Source organism: Lissotriton vulgaris, chromosome 2_1 (genome assembly GCF_964263255.1).
Source record: "Lissotriton vulgaris chromosome 2_1, aLisVul1.2, whole genome shotgun sequence".
NCBI classification, from domain to species: Eukaryota; Metazoa; Chordata; class Amphibia; order Caudata; family Salamandridae; genus Lissotriton; species Lissotriton vulgaris.
The window spans coordinates 213,886,404-213,909,113 of record NC_141687.1 but is presented as its reverse complement, the minus strand read 5'-3'; the positions used below and the strand labels follow the sequence as shown (position 1 = coordinate 213,909,113).

Sequence of the window (22,710 nt, the reverse complement as noted above, 5' to 3'; positions counted from 1 at the left end):
TTTGCAGCACGCACCCGTCCGAAGTGACAGTGAGCCAGTGGCAGTGGTGATGGCGAACCCTGCCCCCCACTGCCGTCACATGGGCCTGAAAGAACAGACTAAGAGGCTTTAGAGGCAGATGCTGCGGGGGAAGGTGTGGACGGACCTCGCCGTTGTCCCCGACCGCCGCGGTTTCCACGGCCGGCACTGTGTTGGAAATTAGTCTGCGGTGCGTGGCTGGCAGCACATGTGGGGGAGCCCCTTCCTTGGCCAGGAAAGGAGCGAAAGGCACCCGTTTGCTGGCACGGGCCGAGAGGCCCAAGAACTTGGCCGTAGCCCAGGAGTCTTTAAAGCGCTCATGCGCATGGTCTGCCTTGTCGCCAAAAAGGCGACGGCCATCAAACCGCATGTCCATGAGTGTATTCTGGACATCGGCCGAAAAGTTGGCGGTCCTCAACCAGGCGTGGCGACGAATCGCCACCGTCGTTGACATCGCTTTGCCCAGTGAGTCGGTGGTATCCAGCCCACACCGGATGGAAAAACGTGCTGCATCTCCACCCTCCGCAAGGGCTTGGGTGAGTTTAGCCCTGACCTACGCCGGGCATTCTGGCAGCACGTCCGCGACCGTGTCCCACAGAGAGTGGGTGTAGCGGCCCAAGAGGCATGCGGTGTTGGAAGACCACGGTCCCAAACTCAGGGAGGAGAATACCTTCTTGCCGTATTGCTCGTACCTCTTGGATTCCCGATCGGGTGGAGCCGTCCGGAATGCGGTCTGGGAGTTGTAGGCCTGGATGACCAGGCTCTCGAGGTGGGATGGGTGGACAGGAAACAAGGGTCACCCGGGGCCGGGCGGTGGCGTCTGGCCATGTTCCTATCTACAGGCGGACCTGTAGCGGGCCTGGACCAAGTGCCCAAAAGAACATCAGTCAAGGCCTTATTAAACGGCAGCAGAGGCTCAGCCGAGCTTGACTGCGGTTTAAGGACCTCGGTGAGGAGGTTAGTCCTCACTGCCGCGACGGGGAGCTCAAGGGCCAAGGCCCTGGCCACCCGCGTCAGCACCACAATGTAGGTTGCCCCCTCCTCCGTAGCCACGGTAGGAGGTGAGACAAAACCAGTGTCCGGCGAAGTGTCCAGATCACTGGCATTCCCAAATTCACCTGTCCAGTCCTGCTGGGACTGACCATCACGTGTCAGAGGGTCCTCAGACCCCTCCCAATACACCTAATCACCCATCTCCTGATAATCAGGGTTGTCAAAGGATGGTGCCGGTTCGCTGAAGTAAAAATCTCCAATCAGCGTCGAATACGGCGCCAAGCGGCGCCGCCCCGATGCCGGAACCGGATCGAGGGAGGCATCGGGGACAGCGTCGTCCGAAGGCAGCGCCGGAGGTGACACCCTAGGGATCGGCGCCGGTGAGGTCGTCGGGTCAACCGGCGACAACCCGGATCCGGAAGCGGATCCAGCAGGGCCCTGCGACGCCGGGCCCGAAGGCATCGGCGGTGTCGGGCCGAAGCACCCGCCGGCGTCGGGCCCGAAGCACCCGACCCGCTGGGGCCCCCAGATGGGTCCGTTGGGCCCGAAGGCGCCACAGAGCCCATTGGAGGAGAGAGCGACCTCATGGCCACGAGGAAATACTCTATTTCCTCCGGCATCGCATCCTGCCTAGGGACCGGAGGGTATGAAGCAGGTAGTGATGCCCGTGACTCAGACGGAGCCGCGTGGGCGGTGTCACCCGAACCACCGTCCGCGTCGTGCGAGCTTCGGGGGGAGTCAGAAGAGCGATGACGTCTTTTCGACTTCTTGTGCTTACCCGACGACTTCGAGCCCGAAGGTCGATGGTGACTCCTGGAGCTATGATGGCTCCGACCGCGCGAACGGTCCCTCGACCTCCGTCCGGACCAAGACCTCTTGCGGCACGGGGCCGACTGCCGAAGCTCGAGCCGCTTGCGGGACCGCTCCCGCCTAGCTTTCGACGTCAGGGCTCAGCAGTCGGAGCAAGCCTTGTCGTCGTGGTCTAAGCCGAGACAGTGAAGGCACCGGCGGTGAGGGTCGGTAACCGACATCAGTCAGTCGCAGTCCTCACAGGGTTTAAATCCAGGAATCCCTACCGGCACCGTTCGGAGTCGAGAAGACTTCGAAAAATGATCAAATAGGATCGAAAAAGTTAGTCAAAAATTGACTATGGGTACCACTTTTTCCGGATCTGCGCTGCTGGCGCGGAAAAAAGAAGAACTGATGTCAGCGCGCGAGGGCGGCGTCTAAGTTCTCCGGCGACGTCATCCCGGATCCAACTACGCCGACGACGGACACGGAGCCGCAGACGACGCCTACTGACGCGTAAGGGTACTGCTACGCAAAAGTTTCCGGGTCCAGACTGACGCCTGGGGATATTCTAAGGTAAGGAATCTAATACTAACCGGTTTCTTTCAGATATGTAAAATTTCACTTTACCCAGGCACATAAAAACTCATTTTATAAGCGCGCTCCTTATAGATAACTGACCCCCACCCCTGGGATACCTAGGGGTGACCCTGGGGGTCCCTAATATGCAAAAACATTGTAGGTTTTTAATTTTTAAGGGCCCCTACCCCCAAAGTCGAGTTTGGGCACAATTTAAGGTTTAAAAGCTGTCCTGGCCACCAGTGCAGCTTTTAAACTGACCTCAGGCTTCAGCACTGCACACATGCTGGTGCAGAGAATCTGCTGGCCTCTAAACTGCCATGCCCCAGGATACTGGAGACTTCTAGGTAGTTTCAATCCCCTGCCCTATTACATACTAGGGGCTTAGGTGGTAGGTCATGCCAATTACAGGGGTACCCCACCACACCATAGTGTACCCTAGTGTATGTTGGGTGTCTTAACTGTATTCTAATGTGTTCCTTTTAGCTTGGCCCTGGCCCTGGTTAAACAGAGCTCAGAGTCCGTTACCACCAGTTACAGTCAGCAAAAAGTTGGGGGGTGCCCAGGGCCCAGGATGACTTTGCAACATAGAGGTGTTGGTGTTTTCTCCGTTATGCCTGAGGAAAGGTATTATGTAGTAGTATTACATGGTTGGATTCAATAGCATGAATTTATGTGTACTTTGAGAACTGTTTTGCGCAATTTGTGCATCATTCACTTTAGTTAAACCCACGTGGGGATAGGTTAGAAGTGACGGGTTTAATGGAATAACTTGATGCTGGTGATTTCTAACAAAGGATTGGGCTTAACTTATCTAATGCTATATAATGCCAATTGATACAGGACTGTGACATTACGGAGTAGGAGATATGTTGATGCAGAGTCTTCGTTTTCCTCAGATTTACTTTACTCACTCTTGGATATTTGAGCATTACGCCTGAACTAAGGTACTAGGTAAGCGTATTATATTGTAGGATTCACTAGTATGAACATATGTACATATGTACACTTGGAGAACATCTTTGTGCGATGCGATTTGTACATTATGGTTTGTAGTAAAACCTACGTGGGGGATCAGTAAGAAGTGATGGGGTTTATGGATAAACTCATGCTGGAGATTTATAATAATGATTGGGCTTACCGCCACTGACGATATATATGTATATGGTAATTAATATGGGAATGTGACATTGCTTAGTAGGTGAAACGCTGATGCAGGGTATGTTCTCTTCAGGCTTATGTCTATTTACTTTGCTTACTCTTGAATATTTCAGATTACTTGCGGATATTTATGGTAGGTATCTAAGTCACTGGACATTAATGAGAGGATGTGGTATCCATGTTATAATAGTATGTGACATAATATTCTTTGACATTACAGAATCTTTCAGCAAACATCCTGGGATTCTGGACAATTCACTTAATCTTCCTGTGCCTAACAAAATTAACATGTCCATCTATAACGCAACTGGTGCTCATGTAAAGTGCTCTGATACCTTTAGGTCGAGTTTGCGCTATATAAAACAAAAAATCCCTCCTAGATTTTTATTGAGTACTGATATGTTTGTATGGAAATATCACGCAGGAACCACGGGTGTACACAGATTCTGAATAGGATGGATGAGCAAAGGGATTAAAGGATACATGCGGTTGGGAATACAAACGGCTGCCGTTTTGGAACTGGAGGCTGCGCTTTGGATTTGTTTGGTTAATGTGCACTCTCGCAGTCTCTTGCGGCTTTTCTCAGCAGCAGACACGTGTAATAACAAGGTGAAGTCAAAACTTAGATTTAGAGAAGGGCCCGAGGCTGTTGGGCAACCTTGAATGCTAAAAGGAGGCAATTGCCCAGAGGAAACTCCCAGGGACTCTGTACGTGCGTTTGTAGGACAACCATATATTTGAAGGACCATCAAAGAACCAGTGCCTGATGTACTGTGAAAACTATATAGAGCTAAAACGAGGGACTAATAGCTAACAGTCGGGCAGAGTGACGTGGAAATTAGCCTTTTTTCTGCATTGGAGTACCACTTATTTGATTACATATAAAGACAAAATATGTGCGCTCTTCACACTTCATGTTTGAATGGTATTAGTCATCCTTTTAGAAGGACAATAAAGAACAGAAGAGGGTATGCAAAAGGTTTTAGACTGAACAAATGACAAAAAAGACAATTTATGAAGTAGAAAATACTTTATTTTAACTACTGAAATCTAGGATACCGTTTGCATTGGATATCCAGGATATCCTTTGTGAGACCTTAACAATGAGCAACTCAGTGAGTGGGCAAATAAGAACCCCCATTTCAGAAACAGGGAAATGTTGATTAACCAGTGAAGCACAATGTTGACCAAATAGTGACAGATCCACAGTAACAACAATTTATGCAGCACAAACACGGGAGTCCCCAACTGCTATAGAGAAAGGCACGAACAAGGAAAGTCAATAAGGTCTGAAGGTATAAAATGGCACCCATGATCTGAGAAGTGGAGGAAGGATCCCGTTTTTTCCCGATAAATGCATGTTTTGCAAAACATACAAACACATTTTGGAATCTGGTCCACTGTGTATCCAGCAGGTTGCACTTGCTCTGGGCCATTTTTCGAAATCACCAATTGTATCTGCAAGCGCCAGATTCCAAATCATTGGGTGAAATGGAGATTCTTAAAAGAGTACATAAGCTATAACACCCCAACTATGGACAGATAGCGTCAACCTAAACCATCGCCAAGACTGATGTATTTCCTTAGTAGTTTTGGTACAGAGCCACACACACCAAGCCTGTATAAACGCATGACAGGACACAAGTAGACTTGCTCGCTTCAGATTTTGTAAACACAGCAGTATAAATTGGTAAACCACACGGAGGATGACCTGCAACAGAAATGCGTGTAGCAGTGCTGTATGTGGAGCTTTTTTCTACCCCACTTCTTTGGGTAGCTACTATACATGTACACCTAATGGTCGAAGCACCTACTTCTTTACAATTCGATTTCTTCCCTTTGGAAAATATTTGTTGAGAACAAGCAGTGCATATTTGCTGAAACCATACAATGATTGGCTCACTTTCATCCACCACCTAGGAATGATCACCATTCTGAAAACGGATCAGCCTCCTGGTACGCCCCTTCCAGCAGCTGCGGCCTTTTTCCATCAGAAATACACCTGCTGATCTTCACAGCTCCAACAGACACAACAAACTGAGACAGAGCAATACTGCAGCTACTTCTCGATTAGTGTTCATATTTTCAAGGTAACACACTACAGAATAACTCAAGCACTTGTTATATTGTCCAATGTGAAATGATGGAAAACGATATACTTTATTCAAGGGTCAAAGCTATAGTTAAAATTATTTACATTCGTTAGAAATAGTCTGTGCAATATTTAATTATTTTTTTCGTATGACATTGCTCATAAGTTAACTACTCATTTACAATAGGCATTAACAGTATTTTAGAATACAAAGGGTTTCCAGAGAAAAGAACATGATTGTGGGAAAGTGCAACAACCGCTTTTATGACTGCTTAACGAACACCCAGCAACTGATGGCGTGGGCTCAAAGAAGCTCTGGCCCTTGCAGCCCACTGGCAGCAGGGCCAGGTGCCAGCTCCTGCACTGAAGACCTTTCCTTTAGAGCTCCTATAGAAACTCCATGCGTCATCAGCGCAGCACTGGTCCCTTACACAATGAGAGCATCTGTCACATAGGAAATAGATGGAGGGTATCCCTTTGTCGCAAGCCACGAAATGGATACTCACTCGGTTATATTTCTACACAAGCCGCCGGCTCTAAAGGCAAGTTGACAGTAATTTCCATGACTCAGTTCAGTAATAGTGGATGAGATCGATTCTTTTTTTTAGTTAGTTGCACTTTTTGCACACAGACGTACATATACAGTCATTTTATCCACAGACACACGGGACACAATGGGAAGGCCATTACAGGGCAAAAATGGAAAGATGTTTGATCTGGGCTGATCTGGGCGCTCGTAAAGGTCTTCGCTTCTGTAGGCAGATCTCCAAGTGATCCATTTTGGTGGCCATTTCTTTATCACGCTTGTGATGTATACGCGAAGAAAAAGAGAATCTGTGCCAAGGGGAAGGACCGACAGAAAAGAAGACATAGAAAGGTAAGGACAATAGCTATTAAGGCATCACTCTTTGCACACAACCTACCTGCAGAAATATCTCATTAAGGTCAGAAGTCCAGCTGAGCTCGGGTGAGTCTGCGCTTGTCCCATTCAGAGAGACAAGCGCCTACTGGCATTTTGGGCTAAACGACAGAGAAACTAGACAAATGCTTGTGCAATGATTGACGCAAAGCAGGTGTAGGTGTGCACCAAGATTAATCACAATATATACACAAAGCCCACACACAAAAAGGAATGCTGCTCTTCTTCAAGGGTTTCATTGCTTTGCTAAACCAGTGCTAATGTTACTTCGCAGGTTTCTTTTTGTTTTTTTAACTTTAGAATTTCATATGTTCTCTGCAACCAAGGAGAGTTACTACACTTCCTTCAGAGAGGTGCCTGCAGCAGCCAGCACAAACTGGAATAAGTGATTTTCTTCCTGTGAACATTTCATTAATGAGGACACAAAGTTTACGAGAGGCAGGGGTGAACAACCGTCTAGGGGGGAATGCATCTCCCGACCCTCTACAATCCTCAAAATGAAGAATGGTAAACTACATTATATTAAAAACTTCCGTGATTTGTTTTTAAAAACTAAAATGTTCATGTTCGGTTTCTTGTTTTTAACCTTGGAAACTAGAGTGAAGTCAAAGAAACTGATGGCTAGCACTTATTAATGGAATCCAACAGTGGTTGATATTAGTAATTATGAAGTTCAGACCCGCTACTCCTTCCCAAAGGGAAGGCTAAAGGAAGCCACAGTCTGCTATGATATACCGGGGGCAGATGGGAGGAGACCATCAAGTTGTTATGCATTCCACGGCTGTAATTCTTCTCTGTGTATCGTCTCCATGCGCGTTTCTTCAACGGACAACAGGCAGGTCTCCACCAAGATAGTTTTAGCTCCAGACATCCAGGGAGTAACGGCCCTTTGTCATTAGTTTCTTTACGTACTCCACAGCCTGAGCCTGCTCCAGCTTTGCAAACTCTGCCACAATTTCATAAAAGGTGTTCTGCACATCTCGGGCCATGTATCGGGCATCGCTAAAAGCAGAGAGAAGAATCAGGAAAAACAATGAGTGAGGAAGTAATGTGCGGGTGTGCACTTCACCAGTCCATTTACATGACTATTGCACTCCCAAAATACTACCAAGCCTTGCATACAATCTTTTATGTCACAACCCACCCCTGACCTGATTACTATATTGGCTGCTGCGTTGTCAGACTAGGCATACACATAGAAAAGCATCTAGAATAATCTTTCATCCCAAAAGCGTACATCACAGAGTCCTCCCTCTATTTACACATCTTAAAAGCAAGGTGTCAGTCAATAATTGAGGATACATTTGCCTTTCAGTTTCACTTGAGGGAGCAGCGGTATGTTTCACTCTACAGTTATTTTGAGAGGCGGTCTTGCCAAGAGAGCGCATCTTAATTATTGAAACTTGAAGGAGGACTACAGAGCAAAGCATTTGGAAATTTCCAAAATCTGGGGTTAACTAAAAATATAAAACAAATCTGCTTCAGGGATCACAGAATATTCACTCTATCAATTATTTCATAAAGCATCTTGTGCTAATTCATAATGTACATAAACCGATACAGCTAAATCCCAACTTTTTACAGCTAGAACACAATTTTCGTCCATTAAGACATAGCAGCATTGATCTTTTACTTATATCGTTTTTCCCTGACAGAACTGGTTTCAAATGTTTTCCTTATAGCTAGGCAAAGCTGTACAAAAGCACAGTACAGTAAACATAGCTAATGTCCAGTTCGACATAATCAAGTTCTTATTTCCAAAGTGCAGTCTAAACCTTAATTTATACCTGAAGTTTAAGTTAACATTTGAGGGGTGCATTATCACCTCCAACTTCAAATTTACTTAATCGGCCTAAAAAACGTTTTGCTAAGTATGGGCATACACAGTACATGCAACAATGCAAACAATAGTCTCATCTTTCCAGATACAATGTAATTGGTAATAATCCAGCATTGATAAGAGGTAGGTAATGCTTCTTATCCTTTGTCCTACTTGATTTGTTTCTACCCACAAAAGAGTATGCATAGAAAAACAGTCTGCTTTGTCCATCTAAGATTTAAACAAATAATTCAGTGCATCCCCACCCTCTTTTGATCCCTCAGAAAGTTTTTTTTTTACTGAATTCCTACGTAATAATTTCTTGAGGTGTACTTTATCTCAATCTAAAATTATTCAGAAACTAATTGCACTTGAACAGTGTTCATTTCAATTTACTGAAGTATATAATTGCAATGTAACTGGGAATTGAATTATTCTTATTCAAAGCCATTTCAGCACAGAAGGAAAGGAAACAGTAGGAAAGCCAACATGAAGTCTCCTTATTATGGCCCGCTTCTTGAGTTTTTCGACGCGGAGGACCCCAAGAGAAAGATGATTTATGATGGACTCACAAATATTCATATTCCGTAACACGCTCAATTTCACCTCTACTTATGATTCATGATAGGGCATTCTTTCCATTCTTGAATATCATTATTTTGTTTTTGGTAGATTAATAATGAGATTATTTAGGTGCTTATATACAGAGTAGAAAAATACCCTGCAATCAAAAAGCGGCAGTTTGCATCAATGCAAGGTCATGAAAGTAGTCTAAAAGAAAAAACTGATGTGCTCAGCGCTTTGGTAGAAATTATCTTTAGTGTAAAGAACACGCTCCATTTTAAGTCGGTATCTTTTAAAGAATCTGACTTGATTATATATTTAAACCTACTCCGGGGGGTCCTCCTGTAAACTCCTAAAATATTAAGGTGAATTTCAAGCTCTGCCAATTTTATCAATAATCAGCTGAAAGACAGCCCTTAAGTGTGCCCAGAGCAGAGCCCTGCTGGGCCAAAGAAAGGAGGAACAAAAGGGCCTCAGAAAGAGGGGCAGAGGGGATCCACAACCTTTTCTGTGCACCATGCAACAAATGTGTTCCATTTACAGGCGTATACCATCTTAGTGGAGAGACGCCTGGCTGCCAAGATAACATTACAGACTTCGGGAGGAAGGTCAAAAGCTCTTAACTGCTGCCACTCAATCTCCATGCAAGGAGGTGGAGGCTGGACAAGTTGGGTTGGAAGACCGTCCCCTGCTGCTGCGACAGAAGATCTTCCTGAAGAGGCAGTCGATCGGATGATCGATGGCCATGTGCAGAAGCTCGGGATACCAAACTCTTTGTGACTAATCCGGAGCCACAGGAATGGCTTGGGCCCGGTCACGCATGATCTTCTTCAGCACTCTGGGCAGAAGTAGTATAGGCGGAAAGACGTATGGAAGACCGCAACTCCACTTGCGACGAAAAGTGTCGCAGAGCGAGTGCCCCTTGGAAATTCCAATGTGCAGAACTGCTGACATCGCACGTTCTCTTCCGTGGCTGATACATCTAACCAAAGCTCTCTCCACTGCTGAAAGAGACCTTACACCACCTCTGAGTGAAGATGTCATTCGTGATCCATCATGCACCTGCGGCTGAATTCGTCCACCCTGGCATTCAGTAAACCTGCCAGTTGTTGAACCACCAGGGATATGCTCTGGTGTTCAAGCCATGTGCACAGGCGAAGAGCCTCTTGACAGAGGGTCCATGACCCCACCCGCCCTGTTTGTGGCAGTACCACATGGAGGTAGTGTTGCCCATGAACACCAGTACTGCTCTTCCTCGGACAGACTGAGTGCAAGACGAATCGTCCGGAGCTCCAGAAGGTAGATGTGGAGCCCCGGACTTCGCTGGAGACAAGAGGCCTTTGATCTCAGCCTCCCCCATGTGGCCGCCCCTTCCCAGAAGCGATGCATCTGTCACAACTGCGAAATCTGGTTGGGGAAGTGAGACGGATCTGATGTTGACCCAATCCTGGATCGTTAGCCACCAATTCAATTGGCGTGCAGTGCCCTCCGAGATCTGGATGCAATCGGAAAGATTCCCCTGATGCTGTGCCCACTGGAACTTCAGGTCCCACTGCAGAGCCCGCATATCCCACCTGGCATGATCCATCAGCAGGATGCAGGAGGCCATGAGGCCCAGCAGCCTCAAAGTAATTCGCACTGAAATCAAGGATAGAGGCTGAAACATTGGTATTATAGCCGGAATGGCATCTGAGAGGGAGTCAGGTGTGACTTTGGCACGTTGTCAGTGCATTCCAGCTAGTGCAGGAGATTCCCCATAGTCTAGAGGTGGGAGACAATAGCATGGGGTGAGCCCGACTTCAACAGCCAGTTGTCGAGATAAGGGAAGACTGGTCGCAGATGAGCTACATCCACCATCATCACCTTGGAGAACGAGGGGCACTGGTAAGGTCAAAAGAAAGCACAGTAAACTTACAGTGCCCGTGGCCCACCGTGAACCGCAGGTAGTGCCTGTGGGCAGGCTGGACGGGAGTGTGGAAGTATGCATCCTGCAAGTCCCTTGCTACCATCCAGTATCCGGGTGCAGAGCAAACAGGACTTGAGCGAGCTTGAGCACTTTGAACTTCTCCTTTTTAAGGAAGAAACTGAGGAGGTGCAGATCTAGAATAGGACACAGGCCTCTGTCCTTCTTGGGAACCAGAAAGTAGCTGGAATAATCACAACTTATTTCTGGCATTGGCACCCTTCCTATGTCTCCCTTGGCCAAGACAGCTGTCACTTCCTGATGGAGCAAGGAGAGGTGGTCTTCGTCAGCCTGTCGCAAGTGGGTGGCATGGGTGGAGGGGTAGTCACAAAGGGTAGGGAGTAGCCCCATTGGATAATCTGAAGAACCCAGCAGTCTGATTTTATAAACCTTTAGAGGGGAGGATGATGGCGTATTCTGCCTCCTACTGGGTGCCCATGATGGTAAGAGGGCAAACTAAAGGGATTTGGAGCTTGCAGCTGCTGGTGGAGTGGTGGACTAGCCTGACCGCTGGCTGCACAATCCAGGCGGTCTGTAGGTACTATGTCCTGGGCCACATAGAGGCTGGAAAGTTTGCGTGCCGCAGTGGCTGGGCTGGTAAAGACACAGCTGGAAGTCCCTTACGTGGCCAAAAAAGGAACAAAAGGCGGACTGAGGTTGGCGAGGGGCTATGGAAAGGCCAAAGCACTTAGTTCTGCTATCCTTGAAGTGCTCCAGTGCCGAATCTCCCTAATCTCTGAAGAGATGGGAGCCATCAAAGGGCATACCCATAAGCAACGCTTGAACATCCCTGAAAAAGCCAGTTGTCCTTAGATAGGCGTGGCACCCTGAGACCACCGACGTAGAAAACCGCTCTGCATAGCGAGCTGATCATGGCCTGCCCATATCGAATTGTGAACTTTGCTGCATCTTTCCTGTCAGACATATGTTGGGAGAGTATGTCTCAGGCCTCCTCCTGGACCATGGGCAGCACGTACGCAACCGAATCCCACAGGGCATAGGAGTAATGTACCAAAAGGTATGTGGTGTTCACGGACCGCTGTGTCAGGCTGGAGGAAGAAAACATTACCTTTCCTAAGGTGTCCAGCCTCTTAGATTCCCTAGCCGGCCGAATTTAGTGAATGCACCAGGTTTTACAAGAGAGGTGAAGGCTTGGAGTACCAAGCTCTCAATGGTAGGGTTTTGCGTGAAGAAGTTGGGGTCACCTGCAGTGGGGCGGTGGGCAATCATCCTGTTCACATGAGACCCTGTGCAGGGTTTGGACCAAGTCCCCAGCAGGAAGTCCAGGCTTCTGGCATCTGCCAATTCATCACACCAGTCCAAGTTGGTGTCTAGGGGCTGATATTCTTCAGGGTCTATCGACCCCTCCTATTACTCCCCGAGTCCCAGCTCATAAGAGTAGGGCTTGGGCTTTGGACTGGAAGGCATGGCTCCAGTCAGTATTGGATGACGCCCCTCTGGATACCTGACGGAGTAGGGGGTGAGAATGAAGATGGCGCCGCCGGAGGGCACAGGCGGTGCTAGGATCATCATCTCGGGACCGGCATTGTGGAAGGTCAAGGTGATACGATCAGTGCCAGTACTGATCCATCTGAGGATCCAAGCAGCTCAAATAGAGCTGGGGAAGGAACCACTGGCAGAGACCCAGGAAGGGGAGGCATGCCGGCAGGCCGGCCTAATAGGAAGTGAATGGCCTCATAGAACTCGCAAAGTTGGGCGAGGGATGCCCTGGCTCCTGGAACCTCGGAGAGGTGCCGGCACAGGCTCAATTGTGGAGACAGGCCTCGAATTATAACACTCCCTCATCTTGTCAGATGACTTTGATAGATGGGGCGTAGTCGTAGACCTCGGATTTGTTACTCTTCTTGCGCTTGTGGGTCTCACCTGAAGACTACTTGGACTGCAACAAGGATCCTGGGCTCCGCCACTGATCTCGGGACCTTCCTCTCAACCAGGATGGCGACCTTCGTTTTGTCGCAAGTCGGATGGCAAGGAGCTCAAGGGAGCGCTACTTCAAGGACTTGGTCTGCATAGCGCATCAGTCGATGCACGTCTACGCGTCTTGGTTGCACTTGAGGCACCAGAAGCAAACAAGGTGCGTGTTAGTCACCGACATCTGCTGGTGATAGGCGCCATATGGCTTGAAGCCAGCCTTCCTAGTGGACATCCTACCACACCAGGAGAAAATGTCAGAAAGGCATAGACAAAAAGTAAAAAAAAGTCAGTCGAAAACTGACTGGGAGCAGCTCTCTCTGGATCTGCGCTGGCTGGCGCGAAAAGAAGAGAACGGACGTCGATATGCTGGGGTGGTGCCTTTATAGGTATCGCACGTCACTTCCGTTGCGGCAGACACCACGCAGAGAAGAATGACAGCACCTAATGGCGCGTAGGAGTACTGCTCATTAAAAATGTTCGGGTCCAATCTGACACCTGGGGATAATTCTAAGGTAAGGAATCTGTAGCTATAAATCTGTATCAGATAATGCTCCATTACTTATCGATGCCTGTACCACCAGGCTTTCTCGTGTAGGATGCTTGGTGAATTATTATTATTTTTTTTAAATCACTGGGATAGAGTCTATGTTGCATGACCACAGGTCGATTGATTGGAAAGGCAAGTATGGCTCAGACCAAGCGCTATGAGAGTGTGTTAGGGCTTCGCTGAATAGCAATAGAGACTTAATAGAGGTTGGACCTGGTTGAAGGATCCGAGGTAATAAATAAACCATTCCCTCAGGGAAGGATGTGTGCCCACAGAGTGGAAAAAAAGCGGTGGTGAACCCTATCCGAAAGAACGCGGCACTTCCTTGGACAGACCTCTCACACCTCCGACCCATCTCCCTCTTGCCTTACCTCAGTAAAATGACCGAGAGACATGAAAACACCCATTTGTCTAAATACATCGAGGCAGCAGAGGGCCTGGACTTTTCTCAATCTGGGTTCAGGCCCAACCACAGCACCGAATATGCCCTCCTCTCAGTGACCGATAACATCAGGATGACACTAGATGGAGGAGGCTCTATGATTCTGGTGCTGTTGGACTTATCCGCTGCCTTTGACACGGTGTCACATGAAATACTTCTCGGTCGTTTGAGGGAGGTGGGTATAGGAGGTGTAGCTCTGTCCTGGTTGGAGAGCTTTCTTTCGGGCCGCTCGCAAGGGGTCAGATTGGGCTCCCATCATTCCATCTTAAGGGAGCTCACCAAGGGAGTGGCACAGGGCTCATGCCTAAGCCCCACACTTTTCAATGTGTATGTGGCCCCCTTGGCAGACATTGCAAGAGCATATGGGTTCACCCCGGTGTCGTATGCTGACGACAGTTAGCTTTTATTCCCCTTTCAGACACTCACGCCTGCAATACAGAGGTCTTTTGCGGAAGGAATGAGGGTTATATCAGACTGGATGGCTTTAAACTGCCTCCAGTGCAATGTAGGCAAGACGGAGGTCATGTTGTTCAGGGAGGCCATGCTTCTGTGGTTCCCAGAATGGTGGCCCCCGGACTTGGGACCAGTACCAACCCGCAAACAGACCGTAAAAAATCTTGGTGTGCGGCTTGACAAGGCACTTCTGCTTAAAGAACACACAAACCAAGTAGCAGGATCCTGTTTTCATGTCATCGGACTGCTACGACGTGTCTTTCCATTCCTACCCGACTACCATAGGAAAACACTCATCCAGGCACTGGTAATTAGTAGACTGGACTACTGTAACGGCCTGTTCATCTCGGCCAAGGAGGAACAACTACAGAGATTGCAAGTAGTCCAGAATACTGCAGCGAGACTTGTTCTCAATGCCCAGCCAAGGACTGCATCGCGTCCTCTCCTGGACAAACTCCACTGGCTGCAGGTTAGGCAACGCGCAAAATATAAAATCTGCTGCACAATACATAACTGCCTGTTTGGCACAGGACCCAAGTACTTGAAAGAAAAATTCAACCCCTACAGTCCCGGTCGCACTCTGCTCTCTAGTAGTCAGCAACTGATCCAGGTTCCAAGGATCAGGAAAGCTAGACAGGGAGGCCGAGCTCTCTCCTATAAAGGCCCTATTTTATGGAATTCACTTCCCCATACTCTGAAACAAACCACCAACCTTCTGTCCTTTAGGAAGACCGTAAAAACATTTAATTTCTCGGCTTCATAAAATATAGCAACGCTCACTCTTCTATAGCTTATGGTCACTATTAGGTTTCTCTGGAAAAGCGCAAGCGCGGAGATACCCCTTCAGGGGTCGAATCCTGCGCTATATAAGAAAATAAATAAATAAATAAATATATTTGCCTTAGGGTCAACATTAGGCAACTATAAGTGTAGCACTAGAGCTGTCCTTTCGACTACAGATACAAAATAGCCGCTTTCCTTGGTTAAGTGTCTACCTCGGTCTCTCAAGAAGTATCTAGCCCACTAGCATTCTGTAAATATAGATGAAGGCCATCCTAAGAGTGATGGAGGGAGGGGGGGCAGACTGTTAGTCTCATCATCAGCATTATCATGGGAAACAATTTGTATACCCTGAACTGTGCCACAGTCTGATCTGAAAAAGGATTCTAGCCTCTGATAGCACTTGGCGTTGAGACAGAGGCCAAGGATTACAGTTGCACAATGTCTGTTTGTGTTTTAATAATTCTGTAGTGCAACACAGGCCTTGAGTGAGCTGACGTTTGTTCTGGGTCAGAGAACTAAGTCTAGGGCTGGCGCCGTTGGAGTTTGTGTTGACAAATGACTGGAACTGCCATGTACCCAAGAGCCAGGATTAAAGCCTGGACCACTGGGGGAGTAATCACTGGCGAAGGTCAAGTGATGCTCTGTGGGGCACGTAGGTATGCCAGAGGAAATTGGAAGTACTTGAAAGAACTACAGCAAGGTCTCCCTCGAAGGCTGCCATTTGCTGTGTCAATGACAGCCAGGGGGATTCAGTGTACAATGACAACATTTCCAGGACCAGGTTCGAATCAAGATGGTTGTAGGGTATGATCTTTTGACTGACGTAACTGTGTGTTTTCCTCTGATTTTGAGAGGCAGGATAGTGTTGATTTTCGGTTTAGCTGTCTTGCGCCTGTTACCCAGAAAACTTCAAACAGGAAGAGTACTTTGTGCATAACCAGTCTCATGAACGCGAGCTCAAGCATCCCAGCCACTTAAAGCACAAACAGTATTTCTACTGAAACCTCTTCTAATAATCAGCAACCTATAGTTTAGCGTCCCGCTGACAGATTGCCTTCGGGTGCAGGAAGGCACATTTATTTGCACAACTTAAAATGGTAACTGGAGCCCAACCAGCAGAAACATATGTTAGCGGGTCCAAGTAGCTTGAATCCTGACTTTTTTCGGGGGAAGACATCTTCGCTGGCACACGGCAGAAAAACCTATTATGTAATCGGAAGACGGAGAAAGTTGGGAGCGAAGCTCAGGATTCGTGTGAAAGGGTCAGAGCTCAGGTGTGGCACTCATGCAACTCCATTCCATCACTTATGGGACAGCATAGAGTTACCATGAAGCTACACTGTGCCACATGCAGGCACGCACAAGCATTGCTGAAGAATTCTTGAAATAAGTTTGGGACCTGGGTATATTCTAAAGGTGAGAAACCTATTAGGATCAGAACTAGGAGATTGCGAAAAGTCAGTGTGTTGGTGGGAACTGAACAGTGTGAACTCTCCTCACCAACCCACCATCCAAACCTGTACAATTAACCTTATTCACCATCCACAGAATTACCACCCAACCCAATGTTTTCATGCTTAAGATTTGACTAGCATTGCTGACTGCAGAGCGATAAGCAGTTTTTTTAAGCAACTCTAACAGTGACAATAAAATTACCTATTCGGTAGATAGTTACACATGTGAGTGTTAACCACAGAGTCCCCCTGAAAACAAGGTCAGAGGAAACAAAAATGTTTCATGCAATTAAATGTACATATGTGTTCAATACAGTTAAGCTGGAAAAGGACTCACCCGCAGACATAAATATGTGCATTATCCTCATGGATCAGTTTCCACACATTCTCTTTATTCTTCTTCAGCAGGTGCTGCACATAAACCTAAAGAGGAAAGGAATATTTTAAAGTTATATTGTAAAAATCCAATACAATCTCCAGTTGTGAGACTGTGATCAGTACTCAAAGTAATACATTATTGGCGACTGCATGGGCACCACATCACTCACATTGTCAATGGTTTCTAAACAAGGATATATGTACCTTGAAATATGTCTTTTCTTATGGATCTTGTGTTACCACAACTGAATAAGTTACTTACCTTCAATATTGCTTTTTGTAGTGGATTCTCTATCTAACCAGAGAGTTCTCACCTTAAGATTACTCCCCAGGTGCCAGACTAGGTCTAGAAACCTTTCTTTAGCAGTACTCATGTGTGCCGCCAAGTGGTTCTGTACCACCCTAGAAGTGATAGAACTAAATATAAGCGCCACTCCTGCACTCGGACGTCCGTGTCTTATTTTTTAAGTTTTTATGGCCTCAGACACGGAGCTTGAATGAATGTTTGTATACATCTGCTGAATTCTAACTTGGGACCTTAAAGGTGTTAAAAAGAGGAAACTCCAAAGAACGGGAAAGCGTACGGGAAGTGAGGAATCTGTGATTTCCTGAAGTAGCCACCAGAAAGTGTGGTAGCGAAGGTAAGTCACTTCTTCTTTTGATGGATAATTTCAACAGCAGATTCCTCTCCTTAGAATAGATACCAAAGCAGTACCGCCTCAGTGTACTGGTGGAGGGACTGTGGAGTGGACTCAGACCAGACACTGCCTTCTTAGCTCACCCACGCTGACATTCAGGGACCATGCCAGGTGGTTGGCGATCAGGGAAATGCCAGACGCTTAAACCTCAGTGGCACAGCGGTTCTTGGCCCAGGACTCTACTCTGCCCAGCTTGTGCCAGAACCACATGGTGCTGCCCCCTAGAAACTGTACCAGCCTCCCCTTGATGTACCCTACCGCCAATAGGCTGATATAGAGCCAGGCTACTGTTGAAAACCAGCGTTTTTTTTAGCTCCACCTCCTGATAGCTGATCAGGGATCAGTCAGTCGCCACTGTCAGCTCTCGGTGGGGAAGGGAGAGGGGCCTGCTGCTTAGAAATTTGCGTTAGGGTAGCATTCACTGCAGATCTTGAGACGCCTCCTCCAAAATCTGAATATGTCATATTTCCTTCAGATTTTATTGCAGAGCCCTATATGCCACCTGACATAGATGACAAGGAGGAAGCAGGCGGCTGAGAGACCAAGAACACAGTGCTACTCTCACCATGATAAATGACCAAGGCTGAAACATTGGTATCTTATCCTAAGGGTCCTGGTCTCATTGTGGCGGACGAAAGGCCCTTAAATGCACTGTGTCCAGAATAGCTCCAATTAAAGGAAGACTCTGCAAGGAGTCAGGCGCAACTTCCGCTTGTTAGTACTGAATCTCAATGATGTCATAAGCTTTGTTATCGTGGTCTACGACTGACTGTGATGAGCTTGTCTTTAACAGAGTCATTGAGGTACCACCACCCTCACTTTTGTAAACACCTGAGAGGAGCTGGTTAGGCCGAAGAAGAGTATAGCAAACTAAAAATGCTCCTGGCCTAACCGGAACCGCAGAGAATGTCTGTAGACTGCAGGGTGGGTATATAGAAATATGCGTTCTGCTGGTCCAACAACAAAATCTAGTCCTCCAAGTCAAGTACAGACAGGATCTGGGCAAGAGTTGGCATTTTAAAAAATTGGCCTTCTGCAGAAAGGCATTCAGAGGCCAAAGGTCCAAAATCAGCCTGAGACCCCTGTCGTTCTTCAGAACAAGGAAGCCGCGATAGTAACTGCCCTCTTCTCTTTCAGAATCTGGTACCCTCTCTGTAGCATTTTTGGAAATTAACTTTCGCGCATCTTGTAGTAGAAGGGACAGGTGCTAATCTGAAATTCTTTCCAATGTGGAGAAATAATTGGTATAGCAAAAACAAAAGGCCTGGCAAATTCATGTTAAATGATTTGACAGACCCTTCTGTCGAAGGAGACGGATCTTTACTCTAGAAGGAAATGAAGCCTCCGGTCTCCCACTGGATCGGCATATGTCACTTAATGCAAACTAAAATGGTTTGGTGGCTGTAGCAGAAGGGGGAGAGAAATGGGAGGGCTGATGGTTCTTCTGTCTTGTGTGCTGCATGCCAACCAGTGTTTACAACCATGAAGGACCTAGGGCCAGGTCTCGTGGAAGTAGTAGGAGAAGGTGAAGATACCGCAGGAGCCATAGAAAGACATTTTCTACTTTTTAATGAATGGAGAGGGCAAGGCCTTCACACTACAACATTTAGATGCTGCATGAGCAGTACCAGACATTAGACTTTTGGCATCAGAAAGTATATTATCCTTGTCCTTAAGTCTCTGAAGCCACAGGAGGAGACGGCCTTCCCTGTCCTTAAGGGTTTTTGTAGAAAAAGTTCTACAGAATTTACATTTACCCACCTCATGGTCAGGGTAAAGACAGTAAGGAATATGCTACTTACCAGTATGCATCTGTTCTTGGCATAGAGGGCTGCAGAGTGGTACATTATGAATAGATCGCCATCTGGTGTTGGGCTCGGATGATTGCACTTTGTTTTTCTCTTGGAGAGTCTTTTGTATCTTGGTGACTCCTCCCTTAGTTGGTAGTGCGCATGGGCATCGGCTCCATCCTTAGATTGTTTTGCCATAGTAGGGTTAGATGGAGTAGTATAGTATAATACAGATAAGAGTGCCCATGTAAGTGTATCTAAATAAGATAGTGTTGGAACAGACACAGGTTTCCGGGGAGGCTGGGAGGGCATGTACCACTCTGCAGCCCTCTATGCCAAGAACAGATGCATACTGGTAAGTAGCATATTCCGTTCGAGGCATATGGGCTGCAGATGGTACATTATGAATAGACTATACAGCAGTTCTCTCCCTAGCGGTGGTCGCCCGTGTCTGTTGCAACTGTCTGAAACAATGTTTTTAATACTGCTTGTCCCACTCTAGCTTGTTGTGTTGTGTGCACATCTACACAATAGTGTTTTGTGAAAGTGTGCGGTGTAACCCAGGTAGCCGCTTTGCATATGTCATCTAGTGGAATGTTTCCCAGAAATGCCATAGATGCTCCTAGTTTACGTGTAGAGTGAGCTCTAGGAGGAACAGTTAATGTTCTCTTTGCTTTTAAGTAGCATATTTGAATGCATTTTACAATCCACCTGGCAATGCCCGCTTTGGAGATGGGATTGCCTTTATGTGTGGGAGAAAACGCAACAAATAGCTGTTTTGTCTTTCTGAAAGTTTGTGTTCTCTCTATATAGTACAATATGGCCCTCCTAACATCCAGTGTATGTAGGGCTCTTTCCGCTACTGTTTGTGGTTTTGGAAAGAAAACCGGTAATTCCACTGACTGATTGATGTGGAATGCTGAAATAACCTTTGGTAAGAATTTTGGGTTTGTTCTAAGAACCACTTTATTTTGGTGTAGCTGCATAAATGGTTCCTGAATCGTAAAAGCCTGCAGTTCACTTACTCTTCTAAGTGACGTGATAGCTATGAGGAAGGCCACCTTCCATGTGAGGAATTGTATTTCACACCTATGCATAGGTTCAAAGGGTGGCCCCATTAGTCTGGTAAGCACTATGTTGAGATTCCAGACTGGGGAAGGTGGTCTTCTTGGTGGAATGACTCTTTTGAGTCCTTCCATGAAAGCTTTAATTGCTGGTACTTTAAACAATGACAGGTGTTGTCTGTTTTGTAGGTACGCCGCTATGGCTGCTAGATGAACCCTAATAGATGTATATGCTAGATTACATTGTTGTAAGTGTAATAAGTAGCAAATGATTTGTTTAGTGGATGCGTCCAGAGGGTTGATGTGCTTACTGTTACAGTGTATAGCAAACCTCTTCCATTTTGCTGCATAGCATGCTCTGGTGGTAGGACGTCTTGCCTGTTTAATGATTTCCATGCATTCTGGTGGTAAATCTAAATACCCAAACTCTATGACCTCAGGAGCCAGATCGCTAGGTTCAGTTGTTTGGGATCTGGGTGCATTATTTCTCCATGGTTCTGTGTAAGATGCATGGGTAATAATCTTAGCTTTTGATGTGGTACTTGTGAGAGTTGTAGCAGCGTGGTGAACCACGGCTGTCTTGCCCACGTGGGTGCCACTAGTATCATTGTCATTGAGTGCTGCTGCAGTTTCCTCACCAGTAGTGGAATTAGTGGTAGAGGAGGGAACGCGTAAGCAAATTTGTTGGACCAATTTATCCACAGTGCATTGCCCTGGGACCTTTGGTGTGGGTACCTGGATGCGAATTGTTTGCATTTTGCGTTTTGATGATTTGCAAACAGATCTATCTCTGGTTGCCCCCATTTTTGGAAGAATGGCTGTAGTATTTGGTCGTGCAGTTCCCATTCGTGAACTTGTTCTGACTGTCTGCTTAGGATGTCTGCTATTTGATTTTGAATTCCTGGTAGGTGTTCCGCTAACATGTAGATTTTTTGAGGAATGGCCCATCTCCATATGTCCTGTGCTAGTTTGGACAGTTGGAGAGAGTGTGTCCCCCCCTGTTTTTGAATATAATACATTGCAGTCATGTTGTCTGTTCTGATCAGGACTGCCTTGTTTGTTATTTGCATTTGGAAAGCTTTTAGTGCTAGAAATATTGCTAACAGTTCTAGGTAGTTGATGTGCAGCTTCTTTTGCTGCGCACTCCACTTCCCCTGTACTGTGTATTTGTCCATATGCGCTCCCCATCCGGAGAGCGATGCGTCCGCTGTTATTATTACTTGTGGAACTGGCTCTAGGAACGACCGTCCTTTGGAAATGTTTTCTGTGTTCCACCACTTCAGAGAGCGATACGTCCGGTCGTTTACCAACACCAGATCTGTAATCTGACCTTGAGCCTGATTCCACTGTGTCGCTAGACACTCTTGTAGTGGGCGCATTTGTAGTCTGGCATGTGGTATTAGCAGTATGCAAGAGGACATCATGCCTAATAGTTGCATAAACACTCGTGCTGGTAGTGAGTGTTGTGGTTGAAATTTTTGTATTAACCCGACCATTGTCTGTACTCTGATTGGGTTGGGGTATGCTATTGCCTTTTCTGTGTCTACTGTAGCCCCCAGGTATTGCTGGATCTGGTTTGGTTGCAGGTGTGATTTTTTGTAGTTCACCGTAAACCCTAGGTGGTGCAGCAGTTGAATTGTCTTCTGTGTGTTGTGAAGACATTCTTCCTTGGATTTGGCCTTTATTAGCCAATCGTCCAAGTATGGGAAGACATGTATTTGTTGTCTTCTTAGGTGTGCTGCCACCACAGCTAGGCATTTTGTGAAAACTCTCGGTGCTGTTGTGACACCGAACGGAAGGACCTTGAACTGGTAGTGTTGTCCTTCTAACACAAACCTTAGGTATTTTCTGTGGGCTTTGTGAATTGGGATATGAAAGTAAGCGTCTTTTAGATCCAGTGTAGAAAGAAAGTCCCCTTGCTTCAGTAAAGGGAGTACTTGTTGGAGCGTGACCATGTGGAAGTGCTCCGAATTTATGTAAGCATTGAGAGGTCTGAGGTCTAATATTGGTCGTAGGGACCCGTCCTTTTTGGGGATCAGGAAGTATAGAGAGTATACTCCTGTTCCTTGTTGATCCTTTGGGACCTTCTCTATTGCATGCTTTTGTAGAAGTGCTAGCACTTCTTCTCTTAACAATGTCAAATGATCCTGACTCATTGGGCGCTGTTTGGGGGGGATGTTTGGCGGGGTAGCTGTGAGTTCTAGGCAATAACCATGTTGGATAATTTGTCTCACCCACTTGTCTGACGTGATGTCTTCCCAGACAGGTA

At 46.8% G+C, this 22,710-nt stretch overlaps 1 protein-coding gene across 4 annotated transcripts in view; it reads right to left on the bottom strand.

The window, feature by feature from the left end:
- Positions 1-4,551: 4,551 nt before the first annotated feature.
- Positions 4,552-22,710, bottom strand: part of POR (cytochrome p450 oxidoreductase) — a 532,686-nt gene continuing 514,527 nt past the window's right edge. For all 4 annotated transcript variants that reach the window (XM_086954766.1, XM_086954764.1, XM_086954765.1 and 1 more), the window contains 2 exons: positions 16,849-16,934; positions 4,552-7,553 (listed from right to left, as the gene is read on the bottom strand). In XM_086954766.1, the coding sequence (XP_086810892.1) occupies positions 7,409-7,553; positions 16,849-16,934 (231 nt within the window). In that variant the 3' untranslated portion in view covers positions 4,552-7,408. The remainder of the gene's footprint in view (positions 7,554-16,848; positions 16,935-22,710) is intronic.